We start from the raw sequence: 24,301 nt of genomic DNA on the forward strand, positions 1-24,301 counted from the left end.
CTAGTTCTCAAAGGTGCTATACCACCCTGTTTCCTTAAGCTCACTAGCAGGCACCAGAAGTTTTAAACCAGATTAGTAAGTGATAAACTAAAGGTAAAATAATTTTAAAATGAAAATTTAGACTTTCTTTATAAACCAATTATACAAAGTCCATCACAAACAACAGATACATAGAAGAGCAAACTGGTTCAAATCACTGAAAATAATCCTAATTCATCTTAGCCAACTACATTATACTCCTTTTATTTATAATCATGCCCTGTCATTCAGTTCTAGTTCTCTGATTCTCACAGAATTCTCCTGGGAAAATTTTCTTTTCATCTTCTCCCAAGAATCTTATAGCATCCAGGATATGTCAGGTATATGAGTAATCACCTTTAGGTCCAAAGTTGTGCTGAGACTGTACTAATTTTACCCCCAGAAGCTTTTTTTAAAATAATAAAATAACATTAAATATTATTAAAGTAATACATATTCATTGTAAGAATAGAAAATACAAAAGCCACCTGAGATAATTACCATCTGAGATAATTGCAAACATTTCAGAATATTTCACTCCAAACTTTTTTCTATATATAAGCAATAAAAAATTGAAACCAAAATTTAAGAAACAATACCATTTACAAGAAAATGAAATACTTAGGTATAAACCTAAATATGAGGGGATTTGTATATACTGAAAACTACAAAACTCTGACAAGAGAAACTACAGATCTAAATAAATGGAGAGATATACTATGTTCATGGATTGGAAGACTCAAAATAGTGGAGTCAATTCTCCTCACAGTGATCTACACAGACTGAACACAATATCAATCCAAGTCCCATCAAGATTTTTTGTAGGTATAGACAACTCATTGTAAAACTTAAATGGAAAGGGAAAAGAACAAGAATAGCTACAGTAATTTCATAAAAGAAGAGCAAAGTTTAAGAAATCAAACTACCCGATTTTAACACTTACTATAAAGCTACAGAAATCAAGAGAGTATGGTATTGGTGATGGGACAGGTACCTAAATCAGTGCAACAGAACAGAGAGTCCAGAAATCAGTTCACACAAACGTGGTCATTTAATCTTTGAAAAAGATACAAAAGCAATTCAATGGAGAAAGAACAGTCTTTTCAAAACAAATAGCAAACAATTGATCACCCAAGGGTAAAAAAATTAACATTGATCTAAACCTCATACTTTATGCAAACATGAACTCAAAATGGATCATAGATCTGAATATAAAACATGGAACTGTTTGAAAGAATACACAGGAGAAAATCTTTGCTAATTGCAGTTGGGTAACAAGTTCTTGGAAACGGCCCCAAAAGCCTGATCCATATAAGAAAAAACTGATATATTGGATTTCACCAAATTTTAAAACTTCTGCTCTGCCAAACAAACAAACAAACAAACAAAACAAACTGTCAAGAGAATAATAAAAAGACAAGTAATAGACTGGGAGAAAATTTATGGAAATCACATATCCAATGAAAGACATATCCTAAATATTGAAAAAAACCCTCTCAAAACTCAACAATCAGAAATAGACACTCTAATTAAAAGTTAGGAAAATATCTGGACAATTTATCAAAGAGGATATAAGGATGGCAAATAAACATATAAAAGGATATTCAATATTGTTAGCCATTAGGCAAATGCAAACTAAAATCACAAAGAGATAGGTACTACACAACCATTAGAATGGGCAAAATAAAAAAGGCTGACAATAACAAATGCTGGTGAGGATACAGAGCAGTTAGAACTCTCATCTTCCTGAGAGTCTCATTTTGCTGGTGGGAATGCAAAACGGTATGCATACTCTGGAGAACAATATGGCTGTTTCTTATAAAGTTAAACATACAGTTATCATAGGATCTGTAATCTCCACCTGGAAATTTACTCCAGAGGAATGAAAACTATGTTCACACAAAGACTGTATACAAATATTCATAGCAGATTTATTTGTAATAGTCAAAAGCTATACATACCCAAATGTGCCTCAATGGATAAACAAACTGTAGTACATCCATAAAATGGAATACTACAAAGGAACAAACTACTGATACATACAACAACTCATATGAGTCTTCAAAATATTACGTGAAAGAAGCTGGTCTCAAAAGTTTACAACGGTATGATTCCATTTACATGGCATTCTTGAAAGGACAAAACTATAGTAATAGAGAACAGATTAACGGTTGCTAGAAGTTAAGGATGAGGGGAGAGTGACTATAAAGCATGAGGGAGTTTTTCAGGGTGGTAAAACTCTTCTGTATCCTGGTTGTGATGGTGTTTACATAAATCTATACATATTCATAAATTGAACATCAAAAGAAAAAAGAGTCAATTTATTATTAAAGAAAAAAAAATGAATATAGGCTTAGATTGCATACCACACTATTCCTAAAATGTTTATAAGCAGCAATAGAATAATGCACATTATATTTCAAGGTAAAAAGTTATAAAATGAATATATGCTCATTACAAAAACAGAAAATAAAGACCAACAGAAATTTTAAAAACCTTTATAATTCTTGATATAACTATAGTAAGCAGTTTGGAATACTTCATTTCAAACTTTTTCTATGCAAATCTATATACACATATAAATATGTATATTTATACAGAAATTGGATATTTCATAACTTTTGAAATTTACGCATTTCATTTAACATACTAGTAACTTCTTTATATTTCAATACTCATTTCCACATCATATTTTAAATGCCTAAGGTTATTCCATTATATGGGACATACTGTTAAGTCACTTAAGTTGGCCCTGAAGTTAAATATTTGAGTTGCTTCTAATTTTCATTATTATAAACAACTCTGAGGTGAACATTCTTATAGCTGTATCTTTGCAAACATCTATCACTTAAACTCCAGAAAGGTTCTTCAAATGTACTTTCTCAGCACAACCTAACACTGAATATCATTATTATTGAGACATTTTTTTCTTCCTACTAATTTGTAAGAGCATTTTATATATTATAGGTAATTACCCCATGACATATTTTATAAAAATCTTTTTCAAGCTGTGGTTTGTCATTTAACTTCATTAAAGGTCTCTTTGGATAAACTTCTTTTTAAAAAAGTTAAATCTATTCTCTTAAATCTATCTTCTATTTCTTTTATGGTTTCTGATACTGGTGTCTTTGTTTTCTAGTAGGAGCATTTAATATTTATTTATTGTGATAATTGATATATTTGGTCCTAATTTTGTTCTCATCCTTCTTGTTTTTTATATTCTTATTGTTTCCAATTTCCCCTATTGTTTGCTATATTAAGTTTCCTTTGCCTTATTTTATTTTATTTATTTATTTTTTGCAGTACGCGGGCCTCTCACTGTTGTGGCCTCTCCCGTTGCGGAGCACAGGCTCCGGACGCGCAGGCTCAGTGGCCATGGCTCACGGGCCCAGCCGCTCCGCGGCATGTGGGATCTTCCCGGACCGGGGCACAAACCCGCTTCCCCTGCATTGGCAGGCGGACTCTCAACCACTGCGCCACCAGGGAAGCCCATCCTTTGCCTTATTTTAAATTAGTAACCTAAAAGTTACATGGCCTATTTTCTCTTTTTTTAGTTGAAACAAACTTTTATTTTATTGGTATTATCTATGATCCACATTATTATAGATTTTAAATTTTTTAAAGAATTTTTTTCTAAAATTAGTATTAAGTTTAAAAGCAGATTAAGAGGAAGTATTCAGACACGTACTGTATGCTTTCCTGATTTCATTGTTCATTGCTGCTAATTTTATTCTCTGACTTTTCCAATAAATTTATAAATGCACAACAGCTTGGCTGTGTCATCTATTTTTCTTTGAATGCTCTAGCCTCCAGAGATTTCTCCGCTGCCTTCTGGAATTTAGTATTGCACAGGAGAAGTTTGATGAAAATTTGATTGTGTGTATGTGTAATGTATATTTTTGTTTGCATGATTTTTTGTTTGCATGATTTTTGTTTGTTTGATATCCAGAAATTTCACTAGGATATGTCTAGATGTAGGCCTTTTTTCTCCCTCATACTGAGTGTGTGCTCTTTTGATCAGGATTTCCTTTGATCATTTTGCTTTGGATTGCTTCTCTATCTTCTCTATCCACACTGTGAAGAATGAATTAGGATTTTCTCAGTTTCCTATTTCCTGTAGTGACTTTATCTCATTTAGGGTTATCTCTGATTCCATTTTTACTCTACCATTTCTTCACATATGCCTGTAACTATTTTTTATTGCTTCATTAAAAAAAAAAAAGAAGAAAAGAAAATGAAAAAAAAAAGGAAAAAAAGGAGGCTTATGTGAATCTCGCCAGTATTGGGAACTGAGGTGGTATCTGCCAAGGACTGCACAGGTCTCCGATCAACTTATTCATGGAAAAGTTTAGATGTGATCAAGTTTTAGTTTTCTCAATCAGATGTCTGGCTTGTTTGTGAGGAACAGGGAAGGAATTATAATTATAGAGGGATCTGCAAAGTAGGGATGTTTTATTACACTGAAAATCATCTACTCCATTAAAAGACCATTCATTTTGTCCCAGATTTTTATAAATGTACCAAGAGTTCTGTATAAGCATCCCTAAACCAGGTAAGGCAATTTACATGTTACAATTTGTAAATTTAAGGTGTATGGCTGAGCTGTGTTACTTTGATAGAGTTATATACTGTAATATGATTGTCAAGGAAGCAATATTTATCATATTACATCATTATAGTACAGTATTATAGACTATATTCATTATATTGTGCTTTACTTACTGCTAGTTACAAGTTTGTACCCTCAAACACCATCAATATTATCCCCTCACTCCAATATCGTAGTAACTACCATTTTACTAGGTTTTTTTTTTTACAGGTTTAAGTTTTTTTTTTTAGATTCCACATTTAAGTGATATCATACAGTACTTATCTTTGTCTGACTTGTCTTGCTTAGCATAATATGCTCAAGGTACATCCACGTTGTCACAAATGGCAGGATATCCTTCTTTCTCATGGCTGAATAATATCCCATTGGATATATATATTACATCTTTTTTATCTATTCATCCACTGATGAGCATTTGAGTTGCTTCCATATCTTGGCTATTGTGAATAGTTCTGCAATAAACATGGGTGTGCTATCTTTTCAAAACCCTGATTTCATTTCTTTTGGGTATATACTCAGAAGTGGGAACTGCTGGATCATATGGTAGATCTATTTTGAATTTTTCGAGGAATCTCTGTATTGTTTTCCATAGTGGTTGGACTAATTTACATTCCCACCAACAGTGTGTAAGGGGTTCCGTTTTCACCACATCCTCACAAGCACTTGTTTTCTTGATAGCCAGTCTAACAGTTGTGAGGTGTTATCTTAAAATATTAGCAAACCAGGATTTCCCTGGTGGCGCAGTGGCTAAGAATCCATCTGCCAATGCAGGGGACACAGGTTCGAGCCCTGGTCCAGGAAGATCCCACATGCTGCAACTAAGCCCATGCGCCACAACTACTGAGCCTGCGCTCTAGAGCCCACGAGCCACAACTACTGAGCCTGCGCTCTAGAGCCCACGAGCCACAACTACCGAAGCCCGCATGCCTAGAGCCCGTGCTCTGCAACAAAAGAAGCCACCGCAATGAGAAGCCCGCGCACTGCAACTAGAGAAAAGCCCACATGCAGAAACAAAGACCCAATGCAGCCCAAAATAAATAAATAAATTTTTAAAAAGAACAATTAAAAGGACTGTACACCATGGCCATGTGTGATTTATACGTGGATGCAAGAATGTTTCAATAGACGCAAATTAATAAGTGTAATTCATTACATACCTCAACATAATAAAGGCTATATACAATAAACCCACTGCTAACATTATAATCAATGAAGAAAAACTGAAAGGGTTTCTTCTGAGATCAGCTACAAGACAAAGTTGCCCACTCTCACCACTCCTATTCACTGTAATAGTTGTCCCTTGGTATCTGTGGGGGATTGGTTCCAGGAGCTCCTGCGGGTGTTAAAATCCTTGGCATCCTTGGATGCTCAAGTCCCTTGTATAAAATGGTATAGTTCAATGCATACAGCTGGCCCTTTGTATCCAAAGATGTGAAACCCGTGGATACGGAGGGCTGACTGTACTGGAAGTCCTACCTAGGGCAATTAGGCAAGACAGAAATAAAAGGCATCCAAATTGGGAAGAAAGAAGTAAAACTGTCACTATTTGCTGACAATATGATCTTATATAAAGAAAATCCCAAACAGTTAATCAAAAACTCTTGGAACTAATCAATGATTTCAGTAAAGTGGCAGGTTACAAAATCAACTTACATAAAACAGTAGCATTCCTTTACACTAATGATGAAGCATCAAAACAAGAAACAAAGAAAACTATCCCATTCATAATAGCATCAAAAACAACAAAATACTTAGGGATAAATTTAGCCAAGGAAGTGAAAAATCTGTACAATGAAAACGATAAGACTTTGCTGAAAGAAATAAGAAGACACAAACAAATGCAGACATCCATGTTCATGGATCAAAGAGTGCTATCTTTTTAACAATGAGTAAGCTAAGAAAGATAGATGTCCATAATTAAGACTTTGAATACTTTTAGAGGTTGAAAATCTTTTCCAGTTGCTGTATTTTCCTTCATTATGTACTATTTGAGGGAGATGATCAGAACCCAATCAAAAAGCTGTATGGAATTTTAAAATATATATTTTATTTATTTATTTATATATATATTATATATATATATTATATATATTTATAATTATGTATGGGAGTTGACCTTAGCCTGTAATGCTTAGTAAACAAAACTTTTAGCCTTCCAGGTGTTAATGAGGATCTGACTTCCTTAATTTCACTCTCCAAATTCATAACTTAGATAACTATGTCTCAGAATTTGTCCTTATTATTGGATTTAAAAGTTAAATTTAAGTCCAAGGTGAGGAGTATAATGATAGAATGAGTCAGAAATTTAACAAAATTCCCAGTGGCCTGCTGCTCTATTTATCAAAAACTCATGTCTTCCCAATGTGACTGCACTGAAGATTAGGTTCATTCCTAAGCCAAATAAAATTCTCAATAAAATACTAAAGTTTATTTATCCTTTCATTTTTAGAGCTGCTTGTTTTATAGACTGTTCAGGGACAATCTTTCTCCTCTTTTGGTGTAAGTTAGGGGTCTAGAAACGGAACCATCTCTATCCTCTACAAACTTATTCTTAAAGCTTCTATAAAGAAAACATAAACCTGCTCTCCACCGGCTAGTTCTACTGAAAGTGACTAATACTAGGCCATGAGGCATGTGCTATAGGGAAACTTGGGGACGCTGGTGGAATTCATCAGGTTAGTCAGAGATGACTAGAAAGGATACCATTCAGTTGAATTTCAAAGTAAAGACTGGTCTCTTCTTCACGCTTTGTACTAAATTACATACCGTCAGTTAAAAATGTAGAACTTTTTCCCTGCTAAGGTTATTTCCAAAAGGTTAAACATATTTTTAACCACGAAAAGTTTCAGATATTCATTTCTTAGGTAGTTTGGGAACAGTTCCAATATATTATTAATGACTAATTCTGGGATTTACTCCCTGAACAATGAACACATATGAATTTTCACTAACATCATGAATTCTGCAAAGACCCATCAAGAGAATGAGACCTCTAACATAGAAGTCTACACTTAACTTCCTTGGGGGCGTATTCTGGTCTCCCAGGTGAAATAAGTATCTTATAAGCCTATTCAACAATTATTTTTCTATTAAGCAAATCAATCAATCCCAGCCATGACCTCTTCCTTCAACATTATGTTTTAAATAATGAAATATCGTGAAAAATGAGAGTAACAAAGTATATCTAACCTGATTTTCTTTATTCTCAAAAGTTGGTTCAATGCTCAGGTGTCAGCAGAACTACATTTTAAACTAAGTATTCATATCAATCTATTACAATGATATACCTCTGATATTTTAGTTTTTTCAGAGATAATCTTTTTTTCAAAATTATTCCCTTCCTTCTTCAGCATTGTGCTTTTATCCAAATTATTTTGTGGTACCTTGAAAAACTTTTAAAAGTTTTTTTTTGGGGGGAGAGGGCACATTTATTACACTTATTTTTTACTCATCTACTCTTATTTAGGCATTTTCATTTTCTTAAGGAGATCTAATGTAAGTCAGTGGTTTGTCCTTACTTCAATCAAGTTCAGCAGGAAAATGTTTGTCTATGATTCTTTGAATTATAAAAGGTTATCATAATCTGAGTTTTATATTTTCTTTTCTCGAATTTGTCCTTTCAAGCCAATGAAGAAGATACAGTATATTCCATCACAAAATGATAGATGAGATTTTTCCATATGAAAGCTGAGGGCTGACAGACCAAAAACACAGGACTGCATCAATACCTGTAATATTGGTTTAAAAAGGAGACACTGAAGAAAATCATTTGACAGTAATGCAAATGTTTTTTAAAACACTAGGATTACTAAAGATAGTGAAAGGGAAATATAGAAAAAGGATTTCTTTTGCCTTAGAAACTTCATTTTATTTTACACATATTGTAGATATTATACCTTTTAGAAAGCCTGTTGAAACTTGATTTGAAACATTATTCATAGATGTTTATCTCTTAATGAGTCAAGCTGAGAATGTCCAAGCCTATACATTTAAGTGCAGGATTGGACAACCTTCAGAACCATTTGACTAGAGCATGAGTAGGTAAGTGAAGTCTATGGTCTCTAATTCATTCACATTTACTTACTCAATAATCCCATTATACATATATATTTAGGAGTCCACTGAGCTCCTACATGGGTAAGGCACTGTTCTAGAAGCTGGAGATACAGCAGTGAATGTGTCTGAAAACAGACATGGAACTTATATTCTAATTAGAGGGGAGAGAAAAATATACAGAATGTAAGATATAAGTGTTATAGAGAAAAAGCAGGGAAGAAGGGCAGGGAATGCTGGAGGTTTTAACTAGGGTGGTTAGGGAAGGGCTCTCTAAGAAGGGGACATTTGAACAGAGACATGAAAGAGATGAGGGAGTGAGTCACTGTGGATAACTGGGGGCAGAGTATTCCCAGCAGAGGGAACAGCAGGTAGAGGGAAAACATGTTTGGTCTGTCTAACAGCAGTAAGGAGACCAGGTGGAGTAAGCAACAGGGATGTAGGCAACAGGGATGTCTATAAAGGAGATGTTGTCAAGAAGCCAGACCACATGTGGCCTTGTTGGTGACTGTAAAGACTTTTAGCTTTTACTCTGAGGGAGATGCAAAGTCTTATTTGAGGATTTTAGACAGAGAAGTGATGTAATCTGGGTTATGTTTAAAAAGGACTACCCAGTCAGCTGCTGAAAACAGACTATAAAGGGCCAAGGAGGCAGGGAAATGGTTTAGGAAGCTATTAGAATAATCCAGGCAGTAGATGCTCATAGCTTGTGCCAGGGTGATAGTGGTAGAAATGAGGAGAAGTGGTTAGGTTACAAATTATACTCTGAATCATTCTTTCCAGGGTTAAAACAATGTATTAAATTATGATATATTTACTATCACATCAAAAAGAACAGAATATCTAGGAATAAACCTACCTAAGGAGGCAAAAGATGGGTACTCAGAAAACTATAAGATACTGATGCAAGAAATAAGAGATGCCACAAAGAGATGGTGAGATATACCATGTTCTTGGATTGGAAGAATCAATATTGTCAAAATGACTATACTACCTAGAGTAATCTACAGATTCAATGCAATCCCTATCAAATTACCAATACCATTTTTCACAAGATTAGAACAAAAAATTTTACAATTTGTATGGAAACACAAAAGACCCTGAATAGCCAAAGCAATCTTAAGAAAGAAGAATGGAGCTGGCGGAATCAGGCACCCTGACTTCAGACTATACTACAAAGTTACAGTAATCAAAACGGTATGGTACTGGCACAAAAACAGAAATATAGATCAATGGAACAGAATAGAAGGTCCAGAGATAAACCCATGCACCTATGGGCACCTAATCTATGACAAAGGAGGCAAGGATATACAATGGAGAAAAGACAGTGTCTTCAATAAGTGGCACTGGGAAAACTGGACAGGTACATGTAAAGGAATGAAATTAGAACATTCTCTAACACCATACACAAAAATACACTCAAAATGGATTAAAGACCTGAATGTAAGACCAGATACTATAAAACTCTTAGAGGAAAACATAGGCAGAATACTCTCTGACATAAATCACAGCAAGATCTTTTTTGATCCACCTCCTAGAGTAATGAAAATAAACAAATGGGACCTAATTAAACTTAAAAGCTCTTGCACACCAAAGGAAACCATAAACAAAACGAAAAGACAACCCACAGAATGGGAGAAAATATTTGCAAATGAAGTGACCGACAAGGGATTAATCTCCAAAATATACAAACAGCTCATGCAGCTCAATATCAAAAAAAACCCCAACCCAATCAAAAAATGGGCAGAAGAGCTAAATAGACATTTCTCCAAAGAAGACATACAGATGGCCAAGAGACACATGAAAAGATGCTCAATATCATTTATTATCAGAAAAATGCAAATCAAAACTACAATGAAGTATCACCTCACACCAGTCAGATGGCCATCATCAAAAAATCTACAAACAATAAATGCTGGAGAGGGTGTGAAGAAAAGGGAACCCTCTTACACTGTTGATGGGAATGTAAATTGGTACAGCCACTATGGAGAACAGTATGGAGGCTCCTTAAAAAACTAAAAATAATAGAGCTACCATATGATCCAGCAATCCCACTCCTGGGCACACATCTGGAGAAAACCATAATTTGGAAGGATTCACTGCAGCACTATTTACAATAGCCAGGACATAGAAGCAACCTAAATGTCCACTGACGGATGAATGGATAAAGAGGATGTGGCACATATATACAATGGAATATTACTCAGCCATAAAAAAGAATGAAATAATGTCATTTGCAGTGACATGGATGGACCTAGAGATTATCATACAGAGTGAAGTCAGACAGAGAAGACAAATATCATATGATATCACTTATATGTGGAATCTAAAAAACGGTACAAATGAACTTACTTACAAAACGGAAATAGAGTCACAGATATAGAAAACAAACTTATGGTTACCAAGAGGGAAGGTGGGGGGATAAACTGGGAGATTGGGATTGACATATACACACTACTATATATAAAATAGATAATAAGGACCTACTGTATAGCACAGGGAACTCTACTCAATACTCTTTAATGACCTCTATGGGAAAAGAATCTAAGAAAGAGTGGATATATGTATATATGTGTATAACTGATTCACTTCGCTATACAGCAGAAACTAACATAACATTGTAAATCAACTATACTCCAATAAACATTAATTAAAAAAAAAAAAGAAAAGTGACTTTCCATGAGAGGAAAAGATATAGAGTTAGAAAGGAAAAACAGTCCAGAAATGGCTAGTGATTTTCTTCCTTATTTTGTCCTGTCTTCAAACATAAGAGCAAGTAGGCAAGCAAACAAATGCTCAGAAAATACTGACCCTCATGTATGTCTCAAGTCCATATGATTACAGGAAAACTCACTTACCTGGATTGAGAATTCCTATGGCATTACTTTGCAGCTGATATTTCCAAAGACAGGTGACATGTTATTATAGGCAGAGTTACTTGGCTCCCTCCTATGGTCTAGGTCATTTTCTACACTTTCCAGGTATGTATTATTTGCAAGTCACAAAGCTTAGTCTTCTGATACTCTCTTATTTAATTTTCACCATTCTTGATGCATCTCCAACACATCACTTTTTACATTCTTTTACACATCTGCCTTTCTTATTTATTTATTTATTTATTTATTTATTTTGCAGTACGCGGGCCTCTCACTACTGTGGCCTCTCCTGTTGTGGAGCACAGGCTCCGGACGCGCAGGCTCAGCGGCCATGGCTCACGGGCCCAGCCACTCCGCGGCATGTGGGATCTTCCTGGACCGGGGCACGAACCCATGTCCCCTGCATCGGCAGGCAGACTCTCAACCACTGTGCCACCAGGGAAGCCCCCTACATCTGCCTTTCTTACTATACTCTGAGTTCCACAAAGGCGGGGACCATATCTTATTCATCTTTATCTCTTTAGTACTTGGATTACTGCCTAGCATGTAGTAGGCAACCAACAAATTTTTGATAAATATAGAAAGTTTATTTGGATGGTGGAACAGTGGAGATGTTTTTGAACAAAGGCAGAACTAATAATTATTAAACAAAACCAAATATTTGAATTAAGGAAGTCTTTAAGTCAAATCTTGGCTTAATTATTCAGCTCAACAATTGTGTTCCAGCCAGTCTTATTTCTGGCCAGTAATATCTCAATAAGACTGTGAAAAGGATAAGAGGTGATACTTGTACTAGGTACTCTGCATTTCGTGCTGGAAATCCCCGTGATTAAACTAAACTTAAAAAAAAAAATCACCAAAATTAAACTAAAAAAATACTAGTTTTCAGTTTTATGTATATATTTGTTGAGGAGACATTCACTGGGCACTAATGTCTATGTGAAAGCCTACACAGCTTATATTGAGTTCTCATTTTTAAAATAAACTTTCGAGTTGCTAAAAATATTTTAGTATACAGTGATACTTAAGAGATTCTTTTTTATAGAATCAAATATTTAAAGAAAGGAATCAAGTGAAATATATCCTATGGATTATTTTCTCCCACTACATTTAAAAATCTGACTTAAAGGAGTGACTCAAGTGCTGAATGCCCCACAAATAGATGGCATTTTATTCTTATAAATGATGGTTAAAGGAGTTATTTAGTATGAATTGGGATAGAAGACTGAGCAGGAAATTTGAGAAAAAACTGCTGGAGAAAGGAAGAAAATTCACGTTCAGGTTGCAATTATATCTGATGCTGATTAACTCAGTCATTATGCTTTAATGTAAAAGGGTGACAATCTCAACAACAGAGACTGCCAAGGCTGAGATGGTCTTTTGTGAGAAGCACAGTTCTATGGTATCACAGACTTGGTTCTGTGGCTGAAAATTAACAGTCTACAATGCTTTGCTGATCCTCAGAAATTCTTTGAAGAGCTGAAAACTTTTAAAATAAATTATTTTTATTTGGAAAATATTTTTCTTCATCTATTTTATAATGTATTGATATTTTAATTATCATAAGTTTATTATCAAAGTTGTTTATTAGATCCACAATATCTGCAGGTTTAAGACAGAAACTTGAAAGGATCTTCTGAGAAGGAGTTAAACTGACAATGTCTAGACTGTCAGTAAGTCAGTAAGTGAACTTTCTCTATGTACACTCATGAGTCAGTAAGTGAACTTTCTCTATGTACATTCATGAAGTACAGCATCATTTTAACTTTGAGACCTTGGGTAAACCCTAAGCTTACAATGTCCTGGTTTTCTCTTTTGTAAAATGGTAGTAATAATAAATAGTATCTATCTCATATGATGGTAATGAGGATTACATAAATGACTCTGGTGCAATCACAAAAATCTACTGAGCACCTACTAAGCACTGAGGATACAGCAGTGAACAAAGCACTCCCACTCCCCCCTTAATAGGTAATGAACTTAGCATAGTACTTAAAACACTGTAAATACTCAACTAATTATAGCTATTATTATCTTGGTAATGTCAGATATAGCCCACAGAATGGGACTGTGTGTGCAAGATAAATGTGTATAGACAGTTTAAGATTCTTGGTTTATTTAAAAGCTATCAGCAAGAGGAGAGAATCTGTGGTAGATTCAAAATTGGGATTCTTTACATACTTCAGATTCTCTTCCTTTGGGAGGTACCAGTGATCCAGGTAGACTTTAGTAGGCCTTGAGTCATCTGTCTATCCTTTACACTGCAAAACTCTGGAATTTCACCCAAATACTTTTACATAGTAGTTAACAAATAAAGAGCTTTCCAAGCTGAGTTCAGGAGTCATTATAGCAAGAATGTGAGTATGACTCATGAGTTTTCATTACTAATTCTCTTTGCACATTTAACTGGTACTCTGGCATTACAGAGATTCTGGTGTGGCTATAGGGATGTATAAAGCAAAAATGGAAGTTTCTTGATCTCCTTAATTTATAAGAGGTTAGGGCATCTATAGTTACCCAGGGCTTCATAAATCCCAGTAGGTGAGAAGATGAAAATGACAAAGAAGGGTGGAGAACAGTATTGTCAGAGGGTTTTAGCTTCAAATGAGTCAAGGATACCTACACAAAGAGGGAGGAGAAATGATTTAGAAGCAGTCATGGCAGGTGAGAAAGAGGCTGATCCTAATCAACCTAAGTCAGAGGTATGTGGGTCAAGAGAGAATGAGCAGCAAGCATTTGAGAAGGTTGCAAGGGAAACAATATTTTCTGTGGAGGACCAGGTTTCAAGACAGATTTAAAGCATGTGTGGGAATAGCTGAATAGTCCCAGCAACCAGGGGCCAGAATGAAACTGCTCCCAAGTGAATCCTCATGAAGACCTTCTGGGATGGTGGAAGGACTTCAAGTTTCTTCAGAAGGAGTCAGTGGAGCCCAGGTTGGATTGGGCTCCAAGGGAATTCTATACCAGGTGGGCAGGCTGAGAAAAGATCAATTCATGTCCAGAACTTTCATCATGTAATTAAAAAAAAAAACAAAAAAAAACCCAACGGTAGGTCTTGGTAGATTTAGGAGAAAGGGTGATGTCTTCTCTGAAGTCAGCCACAGTCTAACCCTATCTTAAAAACTTATATTCACTGGGGTTATTAATCCTCAAGGCCATTTTAAATGAAGAGTTTAACATACATTAGAGGCCAAACTTAAGAAGTTAAGCATAATGAGCTATAGATTTAATTCACAGCTAATTATATAACCTTTTACAAACCATTCTTAACTGTTCTGTACTATAGTTTCTTATTTCAAAAAACCTGCTCATGACAATGTCTGAGCCTCTTCTGTTATCACACGCAAATTAGACCATACCTATAAGAGTCCTTTGGAAGAAAGAAGTTAAAAAATATGCTTTTAAACCTAACGTCAAAACTAGAAAATCTTTCTAAGAAATTATAATTGACAACTCAATGCAGAGAACAACAGAATAAAACTAAGAAAACTTAGAATTTACTATTTTTAAAACTTAGTAAGTATTGAAATATAAGTTTAAACTACTTTGGAATGAAACGACAACTTCTATCTCTATAACTTGTCTTAAGACTCATATTCAACCTCACTAGGGGCCTAAGAAATAGAAATTAAAACAGTAAGATACCATTTTCTCCTTATCTGATGGGACAAAAATTTTAAAGATTGATTACAGCTAGGGTTCAGAGTACTCTTAAACACTGCTAGCAAGTGGATACACTGGTACAATCTTTCAGAACAATCTGACAATATTTATCCAGAGATAAATGTACATATCCTTTAATTACACAATTCCATTTAGAATATGACTTACCAAAATACTCTTACATGTATGCAGATATATAAAAAGGTGTTTACAGCAGCAATGTTTGCTTAAAAAAAAAATGAGTAACAGTATAAATCTAAATGTATTGGCAGAGAAATGGCTGGGTAAATTGGTAAAAATGGAATAAAAGTTAGCCATGAGAAAGGTAGTCTTTATGAGCTGACAGACACATTCATAAAGAATTAAGTGGAAAAAAAATTAACTTATAGGACAGTGATCCTATTTTGATTTGTTTATAAAGATCCTTTAAAAACTACAATCAATAATTCTTTTATTATTTACACAAGAAACCCATATACCAAATATTCATATTCTAGTTTGTCTTAATCTGAAATTCATCCCAAAAGAAAGTCATATTAATTTTTTAAGCAAAAGGCTCTAGGTACAATTCAATATAAGAAAAATTTTAAAAATATTTGTGCTTTGTATCATGTCTTTGGGAAGCACAAATTAAAGGGAAAAAATTCTTACTTTTTTTTAGATACTGACTTCTATAAGCCCTTCTGGTTGAAACTGTGACTAAAACCCCACAGACATTTATAATATGATGCAAAATGACGTCTAAAATAACAATGTTTTAAAATTTAACATGCTACAAGTAACTGAAATGTCTTCTAAGTTACTTTTGTCTTCTTAAATCTAAAGAAAGATCTAAGATAAGCATATTTAAAGTATTGGTGGCTTGTCCTTCTTGCATGAGAATATTATACCACCAAGAGCCACTAATAAGCAGCATCAAGGCAGGCTTCATATAGACCTTTGTATACAACTGTTAAGTGTTTATATATATATTTTCATCTAACTATGAATGAATAAGTACACAAATTTTACATGTTATTTATTACATACCTCTTTAATTACAACCTGTACTTTGGCAAGCACATTAAGCCAAAGAAGCCAGCACAGGTTTACAAGATTTATTGATGCTGCCTCCTGATGAACCCATTCAGTAGGATCCCTATCCTGAGATATTAGAGCACTGATTTACATGATCAGTGGCCAAAGGGACATGACTATCATTATACACAGTGCATAGTAAACATGCTTTTAAGTAGGCTGGCAGATGGTTACAGATTGGCACAATGCCCCCAAAGTCCAACAAATTAGTTACATGCAGGATACTCACATCAGCATAGTGGCCTATCATATCACATCTGTCACACCGTTTTCTCCAGGAAGATCTTTCAAGACATCTGTGAGTAGAAGACATAGGCAAAGAACAGTCTAAGCAAAAGCGGGCCGGACAGGCATACTGGAGGTGTCCTCTCTCGGAGCAGAGGCAACAGGAGCGGACTTTCTATGTGGCAGACAAACAGAAAATCTCTTTAGCAAAATACTTCAGTCTCAAATAGAATACTACTGTTTCTTTTTCAGTATAATTCCATAAAAAGTTATTTCCAATTTGGGAACACAATGAAGGTCTTGAGCATAATTATAAAATCAAACAAAATGTCTGAAATCAGAGCTTTAACAAAACCATCTGTATCCTGTTGGTTGCCAAAAAGGCTTAGTCTGCATGTACTATCATCTGGCATCTATTTCTTATGCCTTGTCTTGTAGAACACTGACAAAGTGGAATGTGTCTGAGAGGGAAAGTAGGATGATGAGGATCTGGAAGCTAAGTCATAGGAGCAACAGATACAGAAAGAGGCTGCTTTGCCAGGCAAAGACAAAGAGGAAACAAGAGAGCCATCTCAAATATTTGAAAGGCAATCATTTGGGAGAGGAAGTTGGTAAGGGAAGGAATATTTGTTAAGGGCTTACTAGTGTCAAGAAATGTCTAAGGGGCTTCCCTGGTGGCGCAGTGGTTGAGAGTCCGCCTGCCGATGCGGGGGACACGGGTTCGTGCCCGGATCCGGGAAGATCCCACATGCCGCAGAGCGGCTGGGCCCGTGAACCATGGCCGCTGAGCCTGTGCGTCCGGAGCCTGTGCTCCGCAGCGGGAGAGGCCGCAGCAGTGAGAGGTCCGCGTACCGCAAAAAAAAAAAAAAAAAAGAAAAAGAAATGTCTAAGAGTTCTGTGTTATTTCAAAGACTGATGTATCTGTTTAACATAATTTACATCAATAAACATTTATAAATGCCTAAAATTATAATTTTCTAACAATGAAAATTATCCCACAATGAAACAAGCCGTGTCATAAAGTAGAAGGTTTAGAAGTGAAATGAGTCTCAGGAATCAATCTGATTCAATCTTCTCATTTTATAGAAAAGAAAAGAGAAGCACAAAAGGTGAAATGATTTGCCTAAGGTTGTACAACTACTAATGGGATGCTGAAATTGATTCTGGCTGTAGATTTATTGTTCTTTACTACTACTCTAGGCTGCGACCTACATAAACATGTAATAAGAAATTTAACACATATATTATATAACATTTGAATTGTAAGGTTGTAAGGGTTCCAACCCTATGATTTTGATTTTAACAATGTGGAAAGACACATTACGTATTTCACATACTTGTGGAAAGGGGCAGTTTTTTGACAAATGGCCACATTTGTCACAATTTCTACAGGTAACATTTTTGTTGACTGAATAGTAGCGGTGGGCCCATCTTCCAGATGTTCTTTTTTTACCTATCTGTGCCTAAGGGAAAAAAAAGATCAAGAATTAAAATTATTTCACTCTGTTCAAGAGAATTAACAGTCACAATCTGTTCAATTTAGAACTTAGAAACAGGGAACTTTGTATTCTTAAAAGGAGTTAGAAAAACTTAAAAGGGGTGCCATGAAAACAGCTCTACTTTTTACTTTTTGTCTGCGCATCTCCCCTATTCTTTTACACTTCTCCATATGGTTCCATTTCTTTTTTATCTTTCTCTACTTACGGTTCAGGTCTAGTAGGGGCACTGAAATGCATCATTTAGACATTCCAGTGGCATTCAGAGTCAAAGATATTGCTGACATATATCTGGATATATACCACATTTTTCTGAATGAGAAACTTGCTTAAATTTTTAGTTAGGGGTTGGTGTTTTTTATGATTTTGTCCTTTATAAAGTTATAAAACCACATAGTGACCAAATACATTCCTTCTTTTGAACAGCCCAGGGTTACTGCCTACAAACTGGATTTTAATTTCTAAGAGAGAATGAGATAATTTCCTTCCCCTAGAGTCCTTTTAAGATCCATTCTGCCTACACTGATCTAATTCTAGCCAAAATCCAGTATCTTGCAAGAGAACATTAGCAAAGCATATCATATGGACTATCTAAAGAGGAACACCTAAATGCCAACCATGCTTTTATCTTGTTTGGTACAATGCCATCTTTGAAAAAAACTTTCATCTTTTACTTGTTATTCTGCTGAACTGGCCAAGCAGGCCTCAAAAGGAGACACAATCTAATTATCTCTTAACATTTTCCTTATACCAAGTTGTAAAATTACTCTCTTTTCTAGCCATCTGTCATAATTAAGGCTAATAATTGACAAAGACAAACACCTGCCACATCCTAAATATAGACTAACCATTTCCTTACACTGAAGAAGCAGTTATTTCCGGTGTTGATCTTTAGTGGTATCAGGCAAAATGGGCTGAGAGGACTTACCATAGCAGAGAAGAAACAAAAGGGAAAGGGGACTAAATCATTATGGCAATTAACTGACTGACAAAAATCAAGGCTGAAATAGGCTTCTGAAAAATTCAATCACCCATAGACTAAAATTAAACTTTTTCTTACAAGATACTTGGACTGCTGCTACTTTTAAAAAGCTTATAAAGTCATCATAATGAAGTGAAACTACACCTCAAAGAAAATTATTATTCTATTATTCATAACTTCAAAACTGTTTTGATTTTACCTCAACGTCTTTGTCACTGATGAACCAGTTTACACCATCTTCTCCTACAAAACAAATAAAATGTTACTCGATCTTGACACCTTTAAAGCACTTGATTGACAATAAATTATTCAATCTGTCAGTATTGAAATTGAACCCCAAAGGTGTAGTGAGAAATGTGAACCCCTTAACATCTTATCTTGACACCGTCATTATTTGTGTGGCTCTGAACAAATACTTAACCTCTCTTAATCTCAGTTTCCTTACCTTTGAAATGGGAATAATAGTATTTTCCCTGTATACCTAAAAAATATTGCGCGAAATAAGTGAGATACATGAAAATGCTTTAAAAACCATCAAACTATAAACAAATATACATATATAAAAATCACTGAAGGGACCAAAAACCCAACAGCAGGTGCAGAGAGAAATCTTATCTGAACTTCCCTTATCTGACTAAAAGCCTGCTTTGTGAGTCAGCTGCCACAGCCCCTCTCCCCAACTCAGAAGTCTCTAGTCAGGAAAGTCACTGACCTTGGGTACCAGGACATTCCCCCAAAACTGTGTAAACAAGCACATCAAAACCTTCTATCAGGGCTTCCCTGGTGGCGCAGTAGTTGAGAGTCTGCCTACCGATACAGAGGACACGGGTTTGTGTCCCGGTCTGGGAAGATCCTACATGCCGCGGAGCGGCTGGGCCCATGAGCCATGGCCGCTGAGCCTGAGCGTCCGGAGCCTGAGCGTGGAGCCTGTGCTCCGCCACAACAGTGAGAGGCCCGCATACCACAAACAAACAAACAAAAAAACCTTCTATCTTCTGAAGCCCTAAATCCTCCCTTTTGTTAAGTTAGTATACAAACCTTTACCTTTGGCTATTTAGTGAGTTACTCATTACTGAGTGCTTCCACCCTTGGTCTTTTCTCCTGTAACTCTCTCCATTGTCAGTTAACTCGCAGGCCCCCCACCATTCAGACCCAAGTAGGTAGAAGAAAGGTTTTTCCTTCCAATATCAGTATTAACTGTGTCCCTGTGTCCGCCAGCTTCTCACTGTAACATTTTTGTAAGGTGGACTCTGAATACTATCTCATGATTAGAGCTAGGAATTTAGCACTGTATTTTACAACATCAAAAATAGTGAAGTAAAAGAGCAAAAACAGAAGGCCAAATATCCAGAAGACAGTGACCAATCTAAAAATATAACTGTAAAAACCTACGGGGGTGGGAGCCCTACATTTTTCTTTATCAGCTGTTTTCTTCTCTTTGCACTGCCCCTTTACAAACTTGCAAATGGCTGCTATTCCCTTGGTCCATCCATGGCCAAGGAGGAAGGGACATATGACTAATGCAGAAGTTAAGGTGTCAACAAAGGACTGAAAGATTTTTTCTTCCCCCAAAGCAAAGATTTCCTCCTTCCTCCTATCTACTCTTCTTCTCTATCTCAAAAACACAAATTGAGCTTGACTCTTCTTTGAAAGGAATTTTGAAGAGACATGAAGTAATCTACATTTTCCCAGGCCTACCAGGAGTAAGTGTCTAGAGATACATTTTAAAATAAAATACCTTTACTAAGAAAACCAAGAGGCTGCTTTACAAAAAGACCAATCCATAGGAGAGCAGAGATGCTGTGCTGATGATTATTTCCTTTGTAAAATTCGGAGGCTGCATCCATATACTGAGAGTGGAGAATACATTAAATAGCAGCAGCTTCATCATCACCATCCACGCTATTATTCTTTCATTCAAAGGATTCGTCTAAGGAGCATGCTTTGCTGTAACTTTCAAAGCTGCCTTTTGTACCTCCATGTCCTTCATCATTAAAACTCAAAATGACCACTTAAAATCACTTTAATTATAAAACTGGCTTAATATTGTCCTTAAAAAAGCAACTCCCAAACCAAGGAAATGCAAAATAGCAACTGTTACCACCCCCAAACTCCAATAAATTTACACATGAACAGAGAACATTGAAAGAAGGAAAGGTTTACAAGGGAGATCAGCTCCATTTAGATTGTTTTAACATACCCGTGGAATTCAACAATATTCTAGGTTACATACTAACTCCTCCTCGACAAGCTACAGTATATTCTTACTGTAGAAAATTTGTCAGCAAGTACACAAAATAGGCTTCAATTACAAGTGAAATCAGACTTCTGGGTGGTAAATGAAGTAAAGACATCACGAGGAAAATATAAGTCAACTCTTGGCCCTACTCATGGTTCAGTTTTGGTTCTACCCTAGCAATAACTGACTCTAATACCTATCCTGTTTGCTCCTTAACTCCAAATCCCAACCTAATGGAAGCTTTGTCTAAGAGCAACTCATTAGAACTTCCACAGGCAGCCAATTCTCCACTTTGCTCAATTTCTGGTAAGGGACTTGTCAGAAATGTGGGCTCCAGACTTAACCCTATCTCTTATTTGCTGTGTGGTGTCGGGCAGGTTATTTATCCTCTCTGGGTCTGTTTAGTAATGGGTTGGATAAAGTGGTATCCATGGCATCTTCTAGCACTAAGTTTCTGTGATTCTATCAAATTTTCATTCATTACTGGAATCAAATACATTGTTACTTAGTCTACATTACCTGAATCCTCCAGGTCTTTGCAACCAACACAGAGTGTCTTGCCTTAAAGACAAGTTCCCACAGGGCCTGGGAGCACCTGCCTTCTATGTGTGTACCAGCCAATGCCACAGAATATAAAATGGGATTGCCCTAAAGTGTAAAATTAGGACTGCCCTAAAGATGCCTAATATCAACTCTTACGCTTTATAGCCTTGTCTTGCTAAGATCCAGGACTATGATTCTTTTCAGACTTTAGAACTATAATCAAAACAATAACTGATAACTCTCTTTGCATTAAATTAGCTCAGTTTAACAAACATGTATTGAAAGGTTAGAATAAGCAAGGTGCTATAGGGTAAACAAAACTGATAAGAGCTTATAACTTAGGCAAACACAAAAAGATAAAAAGAAAAGGAGTAGGAGAGAACCAAACAAGATACTATGGTAAATTCAGAGGAAGAGCAGATATCTGAATTTAGGGAGAAAGGGGAAAAAAGTCACAGAAGGCTGTGCCATAAAAGAAAACTGTATTGAGGTATAATTTACATATTATAAAATATACCCACGTAAAAAATACAGTATGATGCATTTTGACAAACGTACACACCTGTGTAACCACCACAAAAATCAAATGTAGAACATTTCCATCATCCCAAAACATCACCTTGAGCATATTTGCAATCAGTCCCCCACCCGAGGCAACCACTGATTTGCTTTCGCTCACGACAGGTTCATTTTGCCTGCTCTAGGACTGCATATAAATAGAATCATACATTATGTACCATTTTGTATATGGCTTCTTTCACTCTGAATATTTGTGAAAGTCATCATTCATGTTGTTAGGTAGTAGTAGTTTGTTCCTTTCTTACTGCTGAGCAGTATTCCACTGTGTGGCTACAACAATTTGTTTAGCTGTTCATCTCCTGAAGAACATTTAGGTTGCTTCCAGTTTTTCACAATTATAAATAAAGCAGCAATAAACATTCTAGTGAGACTCTTTCTTCTTACTTGACATAAGTTTTCATTTCCCTTGGGAAAATAGCTAGGAGTAGAATTATTAGATATGGTAAGTATGTCTTTACCTTCATATGAAACTGGCAAATTTTCCCAAAGTGACTGTATCATTTTACACTCTTATCAGCATTGTATGAGAGTCCCAGCTAGCTTCATAATCTCACCAATACTTGGAATTTCAGTTATTTAAAAAAATTTTATTGATGTATAGCTGATTTACAACACTGTTAGTTTCTGCTGTACAGCAAGGTGAATCAGACATAAATATATAGCCACTCTTTTTTAGATTCTTTTCCCATATAGGTCATTACAGAGTATTGAGTAGAGTTCCCTGTGCTATACAGTAGGTCCTTATTATCTATTTTATATATAGTAGTGTGTATATGTCAATCCCAATCTCCCAATTTATCCCTCCCCCCCCTTTCCCTCTTGGTAACCATAAGTTTGTTTTCTATATCTATGACTCTATTTCTGTTTTGTAAATAAGTTCATTTGTACCATATTTTTAGATTCCACATATAAGTGATACCATATTTGTCTTCTCTGACTTACTTTACTCTGTATGATAATCTCTAGGTCTATCCATGTCACTGCAAGTGGTATTATTTCATTCTTTTTTATGGCTGAGTAATATTCCATTGTATATACATACCATATCTTCTTTATCAATTCATCTGTTGATGGACATTCAGGTTGCTTCCATGTCTTGGCTATTGTAAGCAGTGCTGCCACGAAGACTGGGGTGCATGTGTTCTTTCAAATTATGGTTTTCTCTGGATATATGCCCAGGAGTAGGATAGCTGGATCACATGGTAGTTCTATTTCTAGCTTTTTAAAGGGATGTCCATACTGGTTGTGCCAAGTTTGGAATTGTCAGTCTTTTAAATTTTAACCTTAGAATGGGTGTGAAGTAGTATTCATTATGATTTTAATGGGCATTACTCTGACGAATACAGTGAATAAAGCCAGTTTTATTGCCTCCTTTCCAATCTGTATGCCTTTTCCTTCTTTTTCCTACCTCACTGCCTTATGCAGGACTTCCATTATGATACTCAATATTAGTGGTGACAGCAGATAATCTTTGCTTTGTTCCCAATTTTAGGGGAAAAACATTCAGATTTTCACAATTAAGTATACTGTTTGCTGTAGATTTTTCATAACAGGTTGAGGAAATTCCTTTCTATTCCTAGTTTCCTGAGTTTTTAATATGAATGTGTGTTGAATTTTATCAAGTGCCTTTTCTCTATCACCTGAGAAAGCCCATGGTTTTTCCTCTCTCATTCTCTTAATACAGTGAATTACAGTGATTTCATTTTCAAATGTTAAACCAACCTTGTATTCTGTGATTAACTCCACTTGGTTAGGATGTATTATTCTTTAGAATATGCTGCAGAATTCAACTTGCTTTTATTAAGAATTTTTACATCTGTGTTCATGAAGGATATTGGCTTATACTTTTCTTATAATGTCTGTCTGGTTTTGATACTGGTGTAAAACTGGCCTCACAAGAGTTCGGGAAGTGTTGGGAAGAGTTTGTGTAGGACTGGTATT

The 24,301-nt window shown here is 35.6% G+C and overlaps 1 protein-coding gene across 3 annotated transcripts in view; it reads right to left on the reverse strand.

Annotated features, from left to right (window-relative positions):
• ZCCHC7 (zinc finger CCHC-type containing 7) overlaps positions 1-24,301 on the reverse strand; it is a 238,138-nt gene that overhangs the window by 36,041 nt on the left and 177,796 nt on the right. For all 3 annotated transcript variants that reach the window (XM_032635505.1, XM_032635504.1, XM_032635503.1), the window contains exons 3-5: positions 19,199-19,242; positions 17,859-17,984; positions 16,526-16,696 (exon numbers count right to left, since the gene is read on the reverse strand). In XM_032635505.1, coding sequence (XP_032491396.1) covers positions 16,526-16,696; positions 17,859-17,984; positions 19,199-19,242 — 341 coding nt within the window. The remainder of the gene's footprint in view (positions 1-16,525; positions 16,697-17,858; positions 17,985-19,198; positions 19,243-24,301) is intronic.

The sequence above is a fragment of the Phocoena sinus genome, chromosome 6 (assembly GCF_008692025.1).
Source record: "Phocoena sinus isolate mPhoSin1 chromosome 6, mPhoSin1.pri, whole genome shotgun sequence".
Lineage (NCBI taxonomy): Eukaryota > Metazoa > Chordata > Mammalia > Artiodactyla > Phocoenidae > Phocoena > Phocoena sinus.